At 44.5% G+C, this 17,941-nt stretch overlaps 1 protein-coding gene and 1 long non-coding RNA gene across 2 annotated transcripts; one reads left to right on the top strand and one right to left on the bottom strand.

Annotated features, from left to right (window-relative positions):
• Window positions 1-6,675: 6,675 nt before the first annotated feature.
• On the bottom strand, window positions 6,676-9,088 carry LOC148672664 (uncharacterized). Its single transcript, XR_015935843.1, has 3 exons — window positions 8,696-9,088; window positions 8,295-8,374; window positions 6,676-7,275 (listed from the first exon to the last, which is right to left on the bottom strand). It is a non-coding gene; the product is annotated as an uncharacterized LOC148672664 (long non-coding RNA).
• Window positions 9,089-10,770: 1,682 nt separating this feature from the next.
• Window positions 10,771-16,019, top strand: LOC148672663 (uncharacterized). The gene is made up of 2 exons (XM_088628497.1): window positions 10,771-12,580; window positions 14,420-16,019. The coding sequence occupies exons 1-2, from the start codon at window positions 11,980-11,982 to the stop codon at window positions 15,151-15,153; spliced, it is 1,335 nt and encodes a 444-aa protein (XP_088484623.1). The 5' UTR covers window positions 10,771-11,979; the 3' UTR covers window positions 15,154-16,019.
• Window positions 16,020-17,941: the final 1,922 nt, after the last annotated feature.

The raw sequence follows: 17,941 nt of genomic DNA, 5'->3' as shown, positions 1-17,941 counted from the left end.
ACTGGATTTTGTTTGACTTTGTGAAATAAATGAAAGAAGCACCAAACCATTGGATTTGTTCACCTAGACTCCCTTTTTGTATCACCTGGACGCACATGAAGCTCAGATCACATTCAGTGGAGAAAATATGCAAAAATTCAAAAAATCTGAAAGGGGGTGAAAACTTTTTGACATAAGTGTACAAGAGATGTGGAGCATGGTGGCCCAGGGTTTAGCAGTGCTTCCTCTTGGTGCTGGGGTCCTGGGTTCAATTCCAAGGCTGGGGAATTAACTGTGTGGAGTTTCTGTGTTCCAATTGTGTTTGCATGGGTTTCCTCCCACAGACATACAGGCAGGTTAATTGAAAATTGGCCCTGGTGTGAAAGTGTGTGTCTGTGTTTTAGTGTCTTCCCTGTGATGGACTGGTGTCCCATCCAGGGTGTACCCAACCTTGCACCCATTGCTTGCTGGGATATATTCCAGCTCCCCCTTGACCCTGCATTGGAAGTTGCAGTTAGAAAATGGAGGAAGATGAGGAAGGGCACATTGATTTAAAAGAGGAAATTAAACCAGAAGAAAACAGAAAAAATGGGACTCAGTCTGTTACAAAAGTTAATAGGTGTTACCCAAGAGATTTAGAGCTGTAGTGTGTTATGATCACAGGACAGGGTGCGAGCAAAGAGCAGTCACAACCACACAGTGTGAGTCATCAGCTGAGACACACAGCATGGACACAAACACACCCTTTGGTCATGAAGGCGCCAACTGTCACATGGTGCGTGTACCGTCTGTACAGAGGGAGATTCCTTGCCCAATACTGACCAGCCCCATTCTGATCTCAAACGTCTACCAACAGTGCTGCACGAAGATGTTGTGGGTAGTAAGAAAGTTTCCCAGATTTTGGTTGGTCAGGCTATGAGAGCCCAGCTCCCAAGGAAGAGTTCCAGACCTGTGTCTGTATTGACAAGGTGTGGTCTGTCACAAGGTTACCTGTCATAAAGACAAGGGCAGGTGTTATAATTGATCCGCTGGGGTCTGCAGACACAGTAAGTAATACTGTGATCAACAACACACTGTGCCTGCCAACATAAAACAGCAGAGTAGATCCAAGGGTCAAAAGCCTAGCTAAAAACTTAAGAAATCAAATTCATTTGAGTTACCCATAATTTGTACTCTATGTAGTGGAATTATGGGTTAAATGAACAGGTCAGAGTGTCCTCCACACTTGCTGCTGTGTGTTTAATCTTTTTTACGTTCAGAAGTCCTATGTATTCTTCTGTATGCTTTGTACAACAAAATCACAGATGTCATATTATTTAAAATGCAAAAGTGGGATTTGTTTCCTCACCAAATCATGGGACTGTCCAGTAACTCTGCACACCATATCACAAGCGCAATCTCTTGCATGATTTTGTTTGGTTTGGATCCAAAACCATTACAGTTTGAAAAAGCCAATGATAATATTTGCAGAAGGCTGTGCTGAGCCATCACAATCTCATACTAAAGAAATGTCTCAACTCTTTATGGTAACAGAGAGGGGTTTTCGTCAATCATTAATCAGCAGGGACCTCATGCAAAATTAGACGTGTGCTTCATAGTTGGACCTGAGCTGTCTCTCTTTGAGGAAATTCCCTGTGACTCGTTGCTGCATGTGACATCTGAAATTGCTTGAGAAGAGCGTATATGAGGAGCAGGTTTATTAAAAGGAAATAGACAAGGTTAATCAGGAAGAAAGTATGTTAAAGTATGTTAAATGTTCATTAAAAATTGGCTGTAGGTCACAGAAGAAAGACATGTCAAGATATTAGACTTATTTTGCAGTTGTTCTCCTAGGGAGTGTGAAGGTTAAACAAAGTGCATTTTAAACTTTCAGCAGCTTACCATCGGCAAGGTTTGTGAATGGACATTTTACAAAATGCCCTGGTGTTGTTGAAATTTGATATGGAACTCAGCTCACTGTTATACCAGACATGCTGTCCAGCCTGTGACTGCAATAGCTGCGGAGGATGTGGTGCTGTCATCTCTGTGGGGCTCAAATTGTTCTTTTCACAGACTGAGAATCATTTTTACTTTGTTCCCATTTTCAGTGTCTGTAAGCCTCTGAGCAGATCTGTGTCTTATAAAAGCAGAAGACGACGGCTGTAACATATCCCAAGAAGTTTCTGCACACTGTAATTTGATCAATGCCTTTTCATTTCTGTCGTAGAATGGCTGTTACTCACATCAGTGTGGTCTTAGAGGTGAAGGGCTCATGTTATATTTCCTGACACAAGCTATGCATTTCGCTCTCAGTGGTTTTGACTCAAAACCTGATCAAATTCACACTCTGTTGTTGCCACATTGCAGAGATGATCACGCTCTTCTTTGTGAAGAACAAGCTGGGCATTTTTCTTGAGTGGCTATGTTTAATCGCTGTGGTGAAGATCCATGCTTGGATTATTGCACTCATTTTCATAATTTTAATTAGATATTCTGCTGTCTTGCATTTCTTGACAACACACAAATACACTGCACAGTTGCAGCCCATATTATTACTGCTGAACCTACAGTATGCTGTGCAGTAAACTACTACAGTTGTCACTATTATCGCTACAGCTTTCCTGACTCCTACAATTACAGCTTACAGTACTATGACTGCGACTACAGCTATCTCTACTATCACTACTATAGCTATCACTAATGCAGCAACTATTAGAATTACTGCCATTACTTCCAGTGCTACACCTAATACTAAATGTATCACTACCAGTAATAACAATAATCATATTCTGTTTTTAAAGGAGGATTTTGTAGTAGACTTTTTCAGACTGCTTTACAGGTAAAGGAGGATTACCTTAAACCCCCACTGATTGGCTGTTAGGAAAAAATAAGCTTTTGTACTCAGGAATGATTCAGAAATCACTGTTAGGAGTATTCAAGACAGAACTCAAGAGACAGGTCTGTATACAGATAGTGAGAGGAGTTTGGAACACACCATCTGTCCTAACTGCAGTAGTGTTCCGCTCCCCCCTGGTGATAGACTGTGCCAGTGACCCTTCCCCTTGTCCCTTAGGCCAACCCCTTCTGGTCTCTCCCCCTATAAAAAGAGGGAGGACTGTGTGGGAGCTGTGTCCTTCTGAAAGAGTAAATCTCTGTCTCTCTACCTGCGTCCCACCCTGGCCCTAGTGTTTCCCCAGTGATTAGCACTCTGTAACATTGAAGGGCAATAAAGCTATACTTATGAGACTGAAGAAGTCTCCTCTGAATGATTATTATTACACCTCTGCCCACACACAGCCAAACACAACCAACACACATGTACACTGACACACAACACACATTGCCTAAAGAGACCCTCCTCGCTATACTACTCTGGTGAAGATAACACCTCTTGTTGAATGACTTATCATTTGCTATCATTTTCCACTGAGCAAGACAGACTCCTCTCAGTTTGTGGTCTTTCTGGGGACCGATGCATCTGACTCTGACTTCAGAGGGATTGGAGCCGCATTCCCCAGCCTGTCAGTGCTAGAGCTTGACTAACGCCTATGAACCTTTGTTGTTTGCAGTGGAGAGCGATGGAAACGACCGCTCATTTAATACACTAACATCATTCATCAACCGTCAAAAACCCCATCACTTGTCGAATGAGCAACAAAGCTCTTTGACAGTGAAGGCAGCAGTATGGAAAAATCTTTTCCTAGCACACATTTATTTTTGTACATGCAATAAATTTTAAATGAAAAAATAATGTATAGAGATGTGAATCCCGCAATCAAATCAGCAAGTATTTTGACATTATTAGCTGACTAGGCAAAAATACTGTTTGAGACAGCAGCTCTGTGATATAGTCCTGAGTATTGGGACTATACCCAACTGAGAGTCAGGGGGAAATGACTCATTAGATCCAAGGATAATGAGCAAATGCAGAGATGGGCTTTATACCTAACACAGTGAACAGTGAATATTCCTCAGAAATTTTAATCACGTCATATCAAAACATTTCTATAATTCAGTGTGGCAAAACACACTGAACACATTACAAAACAATAGTAATCTATGCCAAAACTATAATCTAAATAATCTATATTCTAAAAAAGAACTCTAAGGGAAATTTACCAAGGTAAGCAGTCTTATAAGGATAAGAATTTAATTGAATAAGATTAAAAATTACTGTCATAACTCCTTAAACGCTACATGCCACAATATGACACACAGTCCTTTTCAGAAGTTTGTGCAAATGAGATTACAGGTGTGTGGTTATTCATAATGGCTGGTAGAAAGACAGTTCCAACCAGAAGCTAAGAGCAGAACCCCAAGCAGAAGTGAAATGATGGAAGAGGTCATGAAGGATTTTCTGCAGATCCAGCACGGTAACGGTCATCCTGGTGCACTTATGTGTATCTACGCAAGGGCAGCATGGCTGCACAGGAGTTAGCTCCTGGACTGGGTCCCTGGGTTCTGTTCTGGACCTGGGCTTCTATTTGCATGGAGTTGGCACCGTGTGTTCTCCCCGCATCAGACATGTATGTGTGTAAGATACAAGCATTACTTTTTGAACTATAAGTAACATTAAGAATGATTACATATCAGAGGAGATCATTGAGCCTATCGAACCCAATAGGCAGTTACTGGAATTTCTTTCCCCGGATCCTCATCCGGCCTTTTCTTGAAGAGAGCTGCTTGTTCCACGCTTCCACTACCCCATGCATAAAGAAGAGCCACCTGCTGTCGGTTTAAAATACACTCCCACATAGCTTCCCCTGGTGCCCCCTGCTTCGCGTGGCACTGTTTCACCGGTGGGTTGCCCTGTGTCAGTGATTTTGAGGATTTCAACCCACTGGGAATCGCAAAAGGGAAAGAGAAAGAATCAACTGCAAGCCTAGGATGAGTCAGCAATGTCCGAATACCCACGTAGACTGGAATCACATGAAATCACAGATCCGGTTCAGTTGAAGGAAGTGGTTGGATGAGGCTATTTCAGGGCTCATCTCAACATCACTCAGCCACTCAACTCACGAAAGACAGGAAACCCACAAAGCAATAGTCAGTGAAGAAGATATCCTTTCGGCTGGAGAAATATGCCAGAGAATCAGGAGAGCACTTTCTGAGACAACAGTCCACAGCTCAAATCTATGCCACCTGTCACCCTCCGAGCATGAGACTTCAAACACTTTATATTTGGTATTACTGAGCTTCCACCGATGAAAATTTTAGAGTTAAGAATCTCTGGCGAGCACAGTAATCGGCATTTGTGTGCAATATCGAAGCACTTTATCTGTATTAGCATGTGGCTTGTGCTTCCTGTTTACTTAAGAGGTCAAATGTTTTTAAAGCTGCTCTTGAGTTTACACCATATTCTGCTGTGAGTGTAGTTTAGCTTTGTATATTTTTTAAGAGTTTCTGCGTGGATTGTGTAAAGAATTGGAGACACTTCCAAACGATGGGTAATTGGCTTCAGGGGAAACTGGCCCTGGTGTGAGTGTGCTGGGATAGTGTATTCTTCCCTGTGGCTGTTGCTTGCCTGGGTAGATTCAAGCTCCCCCACGACCCTGTGCTGCGTAAGAGGTTGGGAACTGGATGGGTGAATGTCAAAGAAGTTCAAAATATTCAATACTCAGAAAAGATTCATATTACCCAAGACTTCAATCAAAAGGAAATTAAAATCAGAATGTCTTAGCTGGCCAGGAAGAGATGTCAGGAGACATTGTGTGCAGAGACAGTGTGCTCCTGTTGCTTCTGGGCTTCCTTGTTCTGGGATGCGAAAGAAGAAAAGAAGCTCAAACAGCAGGATGAGGAGAAGATAAGCAGGACAGGACCGGAGATGGGATGAGTAGAGTTCATTAATAACCAAGCCACACCGAGTCAGAGTCTCTGGGGAGCCGGAGCCTATCCCAGCCTGCAACAAGCACAAGGCAGGATTCATCCTGGACAGGACACCAGTTTATCTCAGGGCACACACAGGCACAGACACACTCACACCAGGGTCAGTTTTCCAAGGAACTAATTAACCTACCAGCTTGTCATTTGACTGTGGGAGGAAACCCAGAGCCCCTGGTGGAAACCCACACAAACATGTAGAGAACATACAAACTCCACCCAGACAGCACCCCAGGTTCAGAACTGAACCCAGGATCCCAGCACTGTGAGGCATAAATGCTAACCAGCGCACCAGTGTGCCACCCATATTCCTAACAGTTTTAATCAAAGCAGCCACTCCATTGTGGAGAAACGGAACAGGGTCGCATTTCACCTCGAACAATTTCCAGGGAGCCATGGATGAAGAGTTCAAGTGTGCATATACAGTGTACCCTGAATAATCTGCTTGGCATAGACTTTCAAAGCCACACTGTGACCAGAGATACACAAGACAATTTTGAAAGTAAATGTATTTTCAGGACGACACTGATAAACAGTGTATTCCTGGTTGACAGCTGGAGTTGTTAGCCACTGACACTTGTTAAAATAAAGCACTGCTCTTTTATCATAGCTGAGACATCACCATCCACTTCTGCTCAGCAAGTGGATTTTCTTGTCAGTTCATCTGAATCCATTTTGCTGAACAGGAAGTATGGTCACAGTCGAAAGCATGAACTTTTGCAAACATTTTTTTTACACAAAGCAAATTCTTGTGAGATGTACCATGTGCAGAATGTAACAAAAGCATTTATGGAATTTGCAGATATTTTAGGAACTGACAAGAACAGGTCAAACAAATATTTTGAAAACTGTTTATGAAGTGCTTTATGCATGTTTCTATCGAAAAATCCCACTTTTATTCACGATGCTTTATTGTTTTAGAGGCAGCATGATTTAAAAAGCACTGCTGTAGACTACAAGCAGGAATCAGCCTAAAAAGACTTAGTCTGTTGTGTTGATTTTACTTGTGCTGAGCCAAAGCTGTGTTGGAAATAGAATTGTTAGCTTTCTTTTAACAGCACATTAGCCTGCAGAACACTCTGAGCGCATCCATTTCTAAAGATGAGACAAAAGGAATATTTATCATACTTGAGGACAATTCATATCTGAGTTTTTATTTTTCTTATTCCCTTGCCAAAAACTCACTCTCGGTTAAGAAAATCTCTCCCTGCAAAGGAGAAGCAGCGAGAGAATGTGGACATCTGTGGTACCCACGTGACTGGAAACAGGAAATCACCCTTCCCACCCCACACACAGAAACAAAGAGTCAGGTGGTTCAACAGGGCAGCTCCCATCCAGAAATGTCCACGGGGTTTAAAAAACAATTTCATTTGAAAGCAGGTTTTTCAAGGATGGGTTGCTAGCCACGTTTCTCCTAAATACTGTTGTTTTTCTTTTCTGTTGAAAGCGAAAACAAAAAATCAGTTCTGTACATTTGAATTAACCAGACAACCTACAGTAAGTCTTTCATGCGACTACTTATCCAGGTTTCTTCAATTCACCCGAAGAAGGCTCCACAGCCAAAACATTGTGTTTCTTTTCTTCTCTTTTCAGCATGAAATAAACCTTTACTTGTTCCTTTACTTCAATGCAGGCCTTTCTTGGCTCACAGTGAAAATATATCAGATTGTTTTAGAGCTTGCATAGATCTGTTGTCACTCTCACATCAGTTGCATTATATCAACGCTTTGCTGGTGCTCCTTGTGCTAATATCTTGTCATTTGCTCTGATTTATTCAGCAAAGCACTTGCTACATCTACTATTGGCGCAAAATCCTCTTCCCAGAACTAATGAGGAAGTAGAGCAGAGTTGCTCAATTTTCTGGGGCTCATTGCTCAAACGTTGTATCTGGGAGCATGTGACGGCCCTACCCGCTGTGCTTTGCCTAGCTGTGTAGACCCAGAGCTGTGCTGTATGTACAGTATAATTAACCCACTGAACTAACAATCTGATCTCCTAACTTGCTGGTACAGCATGGGGCACTGCCACTACCACCCTCTGGACTTCTGCCACCTCACTGTCCTTCTCAGCAACAGGTTACTGTGCCCCTATCTGGTCATGATCATCACGTGCTGTTCTCAATGTGTAGTCACCCAGCTGAATGTAACCACGCAGGTCAGCACTGGGACCCTACACTCCACTCTCCTGGCTCCCTGTCCTATAATACATCACTCCTCCACACATCCAATGACTCACCGTCTCCCACAAAATGCTCAAAAAGGTCCACAATGCTCACCTGCCACTACACAAAGACATATTTAATCACCCAAAGGCACATCTGTCTTTAAGAAAGCCATGTGGAGAAACCCTCTCCAGCAAGACGTCATCGCAGACACCCGGACTCAAGAATGGGAATCACTGGACTTAACTAACAAGCACACAAGCACATGCCCCACCAGCTACCTCCCAGCTTTCACCTTCTGAGAAAAGAGCAGTCTGAAGCACTTTAGGACTGGTCATGGTCCATGGTCCATGTCTTCGCAGCCCCTGTGTGTTCCTGTGGGATAGAACAAACTATGCATCACATTCTAGAGGACTGCCCAATGCACAGGCTGAATGGGGGACTACACACTGATTGGCTCAGGATATAAGAAATAAATGCATTTAATAAATAAATATGCAAAACTACTGAACTACACAACAAATTCAACACGTTTCCCAGGTTTATGTTTCTGGAATCCTGCATTTGAATGCTCCTTGGCTCAGAGGAGACACAAGTGGCAGTATTACCACCTTGCATCGCGATCGCATCAGATCTCAGAAAGTAAGCAGGGTTGGGCCTGATCAGTACAGGAACAGAAAAAAATCGAAAGAAAACCTGGTTGCTGTTTCTAGTGGTGTTTCAGAAGCCAGCTGGTGGCGCTCCTTCCCCGGACTGGATTTTCCTAACCTCCGCTCCCCGTATGTTAACTTTGGATGAGACATTTAAGAGACGTTCTGACTATTTAGTCGGTAAACATCCCCTGTCGCTGTTCCGAAGCGTGAATCCCTGCGCTCGCCCAATTTGACTCCTAAAATTCGCCGAGGGGATGGAATATTAATAACATTTGCTTTTCACATGGCAGGACCCTAGCACCTATATTTTCTGAGATCTGCTTCCCTCTGTGCTTTCCTCTCGCACGGCTGAAAATAAAGAATGAGGAAGTGCTGGCGCCCGAAAGAGAATTGTTTTCTTTGCAGACCTAAACACAACAGAATGGCAATAAACTGTGATCTTTAGAAGAAGGTATTAAAAAAAATGACAAGAACTTTCAGATTAATTCTTCAAACCCTGAACACGAAGACAGAACAGACACATATGTGCAAGAGGACAGAGGACGCAACACCTTTGATATCAGAGTGCTCCTTCAACAGCTTCTGTGGTTTGCTTACTAAGCGTTCGCTAGCGGCTCATACATAGATCTAAAAATTGAGACCACCGTTATAGAGTAGGGTGTGGTATATGTAAGAAAAAAGAATGTATCTCGGGTGCCACAGCAGTGCAATGGTTAACGTCGTTGCCGTGCAGGGGCTGGAACCCTGGGTTCAATTTCAGACGCGGGGTGCTATCTGTGTGGAGGTTGTGTGGGTTTCTTCTGGGTGCTCTGGCACACCCTAACAATCCAAAGACATACGTGTAGGTTAATTGGTTTGTGTGAAAATTAACTCTGATGTGTGCTTGTGTCGAAGTGTGTCCTCCGGTGGAAAATGGATAGAGTAAGATATTTTTATTTTGAAAATCACATAGAGAGAAATTATCTTGCTCCTTTTCCTAAGCACCCGAGGAAGCCGAGGAATGTGCTCAATTGGTCCCATTCAACCAGTAAAGAGTTCAGTTAGGCTGTTCAGAGGTGAGTTAGAATAACAACCTGTAGACAGATTCCCTCCAGGACCAGGATGGCCAAACCCTGATTTAGAGGCAGTGATTAAACCTGAGAACCCAACATAACAAAACTCTTTTATCTGTGAGCCCACGGAACACCCTTTAGAGTCCTTGATGACTCCATTAAGCAAATCAAATACCATCACCTGGAACGGGCATACACCCACCCAAAGTGCACTAGAAACCGTCATAAAAACATTAACGATAGGAAGGAGAAAATGTTCAAATCACTCGAATACAAATTTCAACTGAAAAAAAAAACATTTAAGTACAGTAGGTCCTGCAAAAATACACTGGGAAGAAAGTTTTGTCCTGTTTTGGTTCAACTAGTTCAAATTAACGTAGTCTTGAGTACACAGATCTTCCCCAACAAAACAAATACGTTTTTAAGAACGCAAATACAATATGTCGTCCTGTATTGATTAATTTAAGCCCAAATACAGTATATCTTTTAAAACGAAACAGAGTTGCTGCAGAGTTACCAATTGAATCGCAAAACCTTGCCAACACAACAGTGACACCTAGTGTTGCCATCGCTAAACCCAGATACAGTGTAAAACTTCTTTCACCCGGGGGGAGGAGCGGGGTCAGATTTTAGCAACGACATGTCTTGTATGGCGTTCCACTCTTTAAAACGGGGATCACAGGGTGGGTCCTAACTCCAGAGGGAATACACTCCTCAGCCTATACCAGGCTCCTGTTCCTCGACAGCCGGGTCTCGGATGCCGTCCTGGGCGTATAGCAGTAGACCAACTCTTTGTCCTCGTACAGATATTTGAGGGCTTTGTGTGCTTGGAGAAGGCTTGGACCGTGAAACCTGCGGTATTTTGTGAGAGGTGCTGCGGTGGGTATGGGGCCGTATTCCCGAAGCGAGGAGTTGTGGTTGTGTCCGTATTCCCGGCGTTAAAACGAGCCTGTTCAAGATGGGCGTCGGGCTCTACCAAGGTTGCGTCTTGTCTCTTCTCCTGCTCTGATCTTCTTGGACAGGATATCAAAGATCAACGCGCAGCCGCGGTTTGGAGTTGCGACTCTGTTGTTATCTGTGGGTGATGGCGCCCTGATTATATCAGAAGGGATTATATCTCTCGGCTGGCCTGGAAATCCCCCTGGAGCAGTTTAAAACTGTTGCCTGGGGTAAAAGGAAAACGACCCCTAGGATTAAGCGGTTAGAAAATTATGGTGTTGATGTCTTTTATGTCTCAGTTAATTACATTACATTTAATGAATAATATGATTCAGGGACCCTATCCCGGGAAAATATCAAGCATATAACTATTTCTGATTCCACTCTTGATTTAGAGGATCAATTCCTACTCTTGTTGGCCTTGGCAGACTCCCTACTTTCCACCGCAGATACACATACTGTACTCCCAAATTCAGAGTACGCTAAGGACTGGGCTAAGCACAATAGCTTCATTTTGACTGCAGGGATTTGTCACTGGTACTAGATAAAGAGTGAGAAGTGCTTCATAAGATTCCTTTGTGTATTTATATTAAAGCTTTATCCAAGAGAAAAGGTCATTTTTGTACGACAGCGATCTCCCATTGCTAATGTAACCTATTTTGTTACACGGCAGGACACTTGTTTTATATTTGTTGGTGAATTTAAGGAAATGAAAACATCGAAAAAAGTGGTCGTTTTTATGGATAACAATTCGTTTTAAACTTCGCACGGTCGAGCCCTCGAATCAGTGTAAACTACAATCCCCTTGAGCAAAAGCAGCCGGTTACGTCACAACATGCGACGCAGGAAGCTGCTCGTGGAGAAGGTAGAATTTGGTTTCGAGTGTTTATGTCCTGAAGACGGGTTTAAATATGATGTTAAAGCCTTTACGAAGGTACAGATTGTTTTTCAAGGAAACACGGAATAGTCAAGGAAATCAAATAAACCTTTTTAGAGTGCAACGGGTATACTGAAGCGGAATCATTAATTCTAGACCAAATGCCAGGAATACTGCCAGCAGAAAACAGCTTGTTATGTCGACGGATAATTTGGGCGTAAGTTTACACTGCTTTGTCAAATACATACAATTCCACAACGGTGAATTACAGTGATTATTCAAACATTAATTTTAAAGCTGTTTTTAAACGACCCTTCGGTTAAAAAAAAAGTCTGTTTCTATAAGATATTCAGCTTAGTTCATGGTACGGAGATCGGGCGACGCTATATCCGTCCAATTCGGCAGGCGTCTCGCAGAGATCTGAATCCGATATTAACGGATCCTGAAAACCAAGAGATCATGGACGTCAGCATCTCCGTTTCGTTCCTAAAATACGAGCTCGCCTCCACCATAGAGCAGGTGGTGAAGGGTGCGGTGGAGACGGTGCTGCAGGAGACGGCCAGGGTCATCGGTAGCAAGTTCACGGACGTGCAAGCCGCCGCCGCGGAAAAGGAGAAAGAGAACGAGAACCTGAAGCTGAGGCTGGAGATCTCCGAGAACGAGCTGAAGGCGGTTCGCTACTACATGAACGCGGCGGAGATGAACATCAAGCAGTGTCTCCTGAACGCCAGCTCCAACGAGAAGCGCCTGCAGAGGCTGTCCTCCTCCGAGCCGCCGGAGAGCGAGGGCGAGCTCGAGCACGGCCAGCTCCTGCTCTTCAAACCCCGGACCCCTCAGGCCTCGCGCGCCCACCCCACGCAGACGACCAGCCCCTGCGTGGCTCTCTGCCTTCCCGCCGTGCACAGGGACTGGGCTCACGACCTAAACCCCACGGCGGCTAGCGCACACGAAGACGGGGCGGCGGAGCAGGGTTTCGAAGACGACCAAGTTGTGTTCCGAGTTCCTGAAAAATCCGGGACTCCCCCATTAAGCACGGCGGAGGGTGACGCGAAAGAAGCCGGTAAGTCCACTTGGTGTTGGCGTGGTCACGTCATTTCTTACTTATGTACACCCCCAAAGAAGACTCCACAGCCCAAACTTTGAGTTTCTTTTCAGCATGAAATAAATCTTTACTTGTTCATTTCTTTTTTACTTTTGGCAACTTTGACCGGGACAAGGGTAATAATAATAAACTTTATTTTATATAGCACCTTTTAAAGGTGGCTTCTCAAAGGGCTTTACAGAATGCCAACAATATATAAAACCAGTACACAAGATAAAACACAATTACAATACACAGAGGAGACCGTGGATGGTGGTACTAAGTATAGTAGGAGCAGAGGGGTAAAGAATGGAACCAGTTAAGTAAAGGCTCTTCTAAAGAAGAAGGTTTTGAGTCTGGACTTGGAGGAGTTTAGAGAAGGTGACTCTCTGATATCCTTGTGGAGAGAGTTCCAGAGCTTGGGGGCATCACAGGAGAAGGCCCTGTCACCCATACACTGTAGACAGGCTTGGGGGACAGTTAGGAGACCAGAACTAGAAGAGAGAAGGCTGTGAGGTGGGGAGCCCAGCTTTGCCCATCTATTTCAGTGTTAATGGGTGCACATCCTTTGGCAAGAGCTTAGTCCCTCCATTTTCCAATAGCTATATCCTATTCAGGGTTGCTTGGGAGCCAGGGTTTATCCCAGCATGCAACATGCACGAGGCAGGATACACCCTGGACAGGACACCAGTCTATCACAGGGCACACACAGACACTCACACCAGAGTCGGTTTTCCCAGAAATCAATTAATCTACCAGCACGTATTTGCACTGTGGAAGGAAACCAGAGCACCCAGAGGTACACAAGCATGGGGAAAACATACAAACTCCACAGAGATACCCCAGGCCCGGAATTGAACCCAGGGCCCCAGCACAGCAATGCCAACCACTGCGCCACTATGTTGCCCACTTGAACAATTGGCCTTCTTAAAGTTCCTCCTTAATTCAATTTGAGCAACACTTTCTCACTCTCTGTGCAGCTGTGCAGCAGGGCTGCACAGAGCAGGATGGCTGCTGACTTACCAGTGGGGAATGAATGTAATATGTAAAACCGTGTATGCAAAGCACACCGAGATGGAAAAATTAGATTCAAATGCAAACTATAATTAAATTCCTAGGCCTGCTCACAATGTAACTCCCTCTCAGTGCACAGCTCTGTACATTCCACTTTACTGTCTGGTTTAGAGGCCTCACATAAAGGCTTCAGGGTTAAAGTAACAAAAAAGAATTCAGCTTTGAAGAGCTGAAGCCACTCGTGGGCAACATCTCAAGAGACTTAGGGTTTCTTTAGAGATGAGAGTTTTTAAGGAAGGACCTTTGGAGAAATAGTTGATCATGTGAGATCTTCAGTTTACTAAAATGTATAAACTGTGTTTGTTGTTTTGGGTCTGTGTTAGAATTTGTATGTTCGACTCAATAAAAAGCACAAACAGGTATGAATGCATCTGGAAAACTATAATCATAAACTGTATATAAAAAGCGGTTTGCTATGAGGCAGGAGAGTAGGCTTTAGGAGGAAACCACACAAACGCATGCAGAACATAGAAACTCCATGCAGATAGCACCAAAGGAACTGGACCCAGGGCCTCAGCACTGTGAGACAGAAATGCTAACTACTGTGCCACTGTCCCGCTCAATATTAATACATCTAATTCTTAAATATCTGCACATCTTGGAATGAAAATGTCTGCATGTTACACTGTTATTTTGTGGAAAAACATGCTGTATTTTAGATCCGACTTGCAGATGTCACAGGCCTTTCGGTGCCAATCGGGAATGAAACTTAGCCAGATTGTCTCCTGTCTCTTTCCCCTTAAGAGACCGACCCCTTGGAGAAATCGGATTATTCAGGAAGGCCGAAACTCGGCTGGGAGGCGGAGCCCTGCAGGGATGAGGTGGAATTCACTCTGCCTGCTGGCAACGTCAGTGAGCTGGGCCACATCCAGGTCATCGAGGACAACCAGCTGGATACGATCCGGGTGAAGAACGAGGACTCGGAGCTGGAGCCCACGCCAGTCCCGCACGCCGCCCTCAACCCTGGGGAAACGGCCTCTTCCGGGTCTTTTCCCTACACCGAGGACACGGGCTTCACCAGCGTGCAGGGGGAACCCGAGGACGCGGGCAAGGTGCACTGCTGCGCCGTGTGCGGGCGGGGCTTCCGGCGCATCTACAGCCTGAAGACGCACACGCGGATCCACACGGGCGAGAAGCCGTACCCCTGCGGCGACTGCGGCAAGACCTTCCGCCACTTCGACAGCCTGAAGAAGCACCAGCGCATCCACACAGGGGAGCGGCCCTACCGCTGCCCGCAGTGCGGGAACTGCTTCCGTGAGCTGGGCCACCTCAAGAAGCACCAGCTCATCCACACCGGGGAGAAGCCCTACCACTGCCCGCAGTGCGGGAAGAGCTTCAAGGAGGCCGGGGCGCTGAGGACACACCTGCGCATCCACACTGGCGAGCGGCCCTACGGCTGCTCTGTGTGCGGCAAGCGCTTCCGCTACTCCAATAGTCTCAAGGCCCACCAGCAGTTACACCTGGAGGAGTATCTATAGACCAGGAGGGGGGAGATGAAGGTGTGTCTGTTTCCCAGGGCCCACCAGCAGCTGCACCTGGGGGAGTATCTGTAGACCTGGAGTGGGGAGATGAGGGTGTGTCTGTTTCTCACTCACCAGCAGCTGCACCTGGGGAAGGAGATGAGGGTGTGTCTGTTTCCCAGGGCCCACCAGCAGCTGCACCTGGAGGAGTATCTGTAGAGTATCTCCTCCTTGAGGGAGGAGATGAGGGTGTGTCTGTTTCTCACTCACCAGCAGCTGCACCTAGAGGAGTACAGGGTGTCCAGATTTAACGACCTCAATGGGGACCATAAAACAGGGTTGTTAAGTGAATCAACGTTGTGTGGGGAATTAAGTGGAATGGCCCTGTATCTATAGGCCATGATGGGGGTGAAGATGGACAGGTGGTGTTTCTGTTTCTGTTTCTTAAGGACTGCATCCCAGCAGGATATATGTGAGAGTTGTAAGCATTGGCACGTGGATCTTGAATTATTTATTGCACTAATGGTCTTAAACTGCCTAGATGTAAAACGAGTTTCAAAGTAGATGGCGTGTCATTTTCATTGATGTAATATGAAATCCTGTATGCAGCGGACTCGTTTGAGGATACAGGGAATTCATGGCTTGAGGTAGGTACAAGATCCTCACAACCTCCCTGTCTCAGGACCTGGGTAAATTTAAGCAAATCTTCTAATTTATTTCAATGAGGTATGTAAGTGCACAGAAGAAAAACCGGACAGTGCTCCAGTAGCCTTAAAAGTCTTTATTTGCCCTCCAGATGCTTGGACCTTTTGAACTGATTAATCGCAGATTGAATTGTGCTCATTTCTGCTTTTGTAGAATGATGAAATAAATGCAGAAAGCTACTGGTTTGTCCTTCCTCTTTGTTCCTGTCACTGTTATTTAGAGTTTGTTTTGTACAGTGAAGAGGGCTGAACGAGGATCTCTTGCCTGGGGTTTGTTGTGCTCAGAACAGGCCCGAGAGGAGTAACAGCAGAGAAAATGCCTCACAGCCTAGATCAGAAGTACAAAACATGCAGGAATTACAGAAGAGCCGGAGGGAAATGGAAGCACAATTGTAGGTAAGAAGAATGAGCAGACCTTGCAATTTCTTTCTCGGTGGCCACTGATATTACTGTTGGCTCCCCATTAAAACATGAATCTGGTAGAATGATTTTAGATTGCAGGTCTCTCATGTATCCTGTCAACACCTTGAGTTCCTTGGCTTGTTTTGATACAGAATGGAGGTCCTCACTCCTCCTTGAAACCAAAAACAAACTACTTCTTGGTTTGGAACCTTCATTTTTACTTTTTCATGAACTTTCACAAAAAGGGAAAGTAAAACACCATTATGTTTTGGTTCTCCAAAGTAATATTTCCATCCAAAACCACAAAACTGCTTGTTAGCTGATCTCTTTTAATTTGTAAAAAACGTTTTCAGCACAAATACTTGGTCTCGCATCAAAGGTCACTCCAGTCTGTAACACCCTTATTTACCCTGAGCACAGGCTTTCCATTAACAGCAGAGATGCATGAAGGGGAACTGCAACACTATATTCCGAGGTTAGAAAGAATCATCATGTATTAGTGCATTTCAAATCACAATAAAAGTAAAATGTACACAGTAACTTGTGAAATTTCCAGGTACATCACAAAATAGACGATTTTCCCATGTAGGCACAGTGCCATATTCTACAATTCCGAACGAGGCAACAAAACATCTATCGACGTGAAGTGGCCTTATTACATTTTAAAGAAGCATGTGATGTGAATACATCTTTTGTTATCCAATAGAAATATTGCTCTCGATATTGAGGTTTTGGTGACAAACACTGCTTACTTGCAAACTCTGCATGCAGATCCCATTGGAACATTTCTGCAGTGAAATATCTGCTGTGCAATCTGTAATTATTTGCTCGTACATCTCATTACATTAGTCAGTACAGTGACTAGTGAGCAGGAAGGACCACGTCATGTCATAATTCATAGGAATTCCTGCTCTCACCTTTGGAGAGCCCAGGGGTTTTTCCACAACATGGCGACAACAGTGCTTTTGGAAAGGTCACGATTCTGTGCTTAATTTGAAATTTGTCATCTTTTTCTATACAGTCAGTAAATTTATTTTGTGACTCCGATTTAATAATCGGACTGAGAAACTGGGACTGCAGTTCACCTTTTAAGTAACTCGGGACGACTCTTGATTCTGATTAGCTTTTCCACCTATTTTCTAACTGCTTCATCCGGTTCAGGGTCACAGGGAGCTGGAGCAATGGACTCAAGGCGGGAAACACCCTGGATGGGAAACCCAACCATTGCAGGATACACACACACAATCTCTCACTCATACCAGGGCCAATTTTCCCAGAAGTTAGTTATCACACCAGTCAGTCTTTGTACTGTGGGTGGAAACCCACACAAACACAGGGAGAATGTACAAGCTTTGCACAGATGGCACCCCAGGAATTGAACCGAAGGCCCCAGTGCTGTAAGGCAGCAAAGCTAACCTGTGTGCCACTGGATGCTTCAGTTTCCTCCCACAGTCTAACAACGTGCTGTTAGGTTCGGTGCAGCAATTCACTGGTGAAGCTAACTCGTATGGGGCAAAAGAAGCAGAGATTACCCAAAAATTAAAAGTGTAAAGGTCACGCTTCCATTAACGCTATTGCCACCTAGGTTCCACAAATCATGTTTCTGTTTCCCTATTTGCTGATCTTGATACACCTTCTCTTGTTTTTACTCCCTTCACAATCTGAAAAACATACTTGACTATGATTAAAAGCACATGTAG

The sequence above is a fragment of the Lepisosteus platostomus genome, chromosome 4 (assembly GCF_059453375.1).
Source record: "Lepisosteus platostomus isolate fLepPlt1 chromosome 4, fLepPlt1.hap1, whole genome shotgun sequence".
Classification (NCBI taxonomy): domain Eukaryota; kingdom Metazoa; phylum Chordata; class Actinopteri; order Semionotiformes; family Lepisosteidae; genus Lepisosteus; species Lepisosteus platostomus.
The sequence above is the reverse complement of the archived record's forward strand: the minus strand, read 5'-3'. Positions and strand labels throughout refer to the sequence as shown.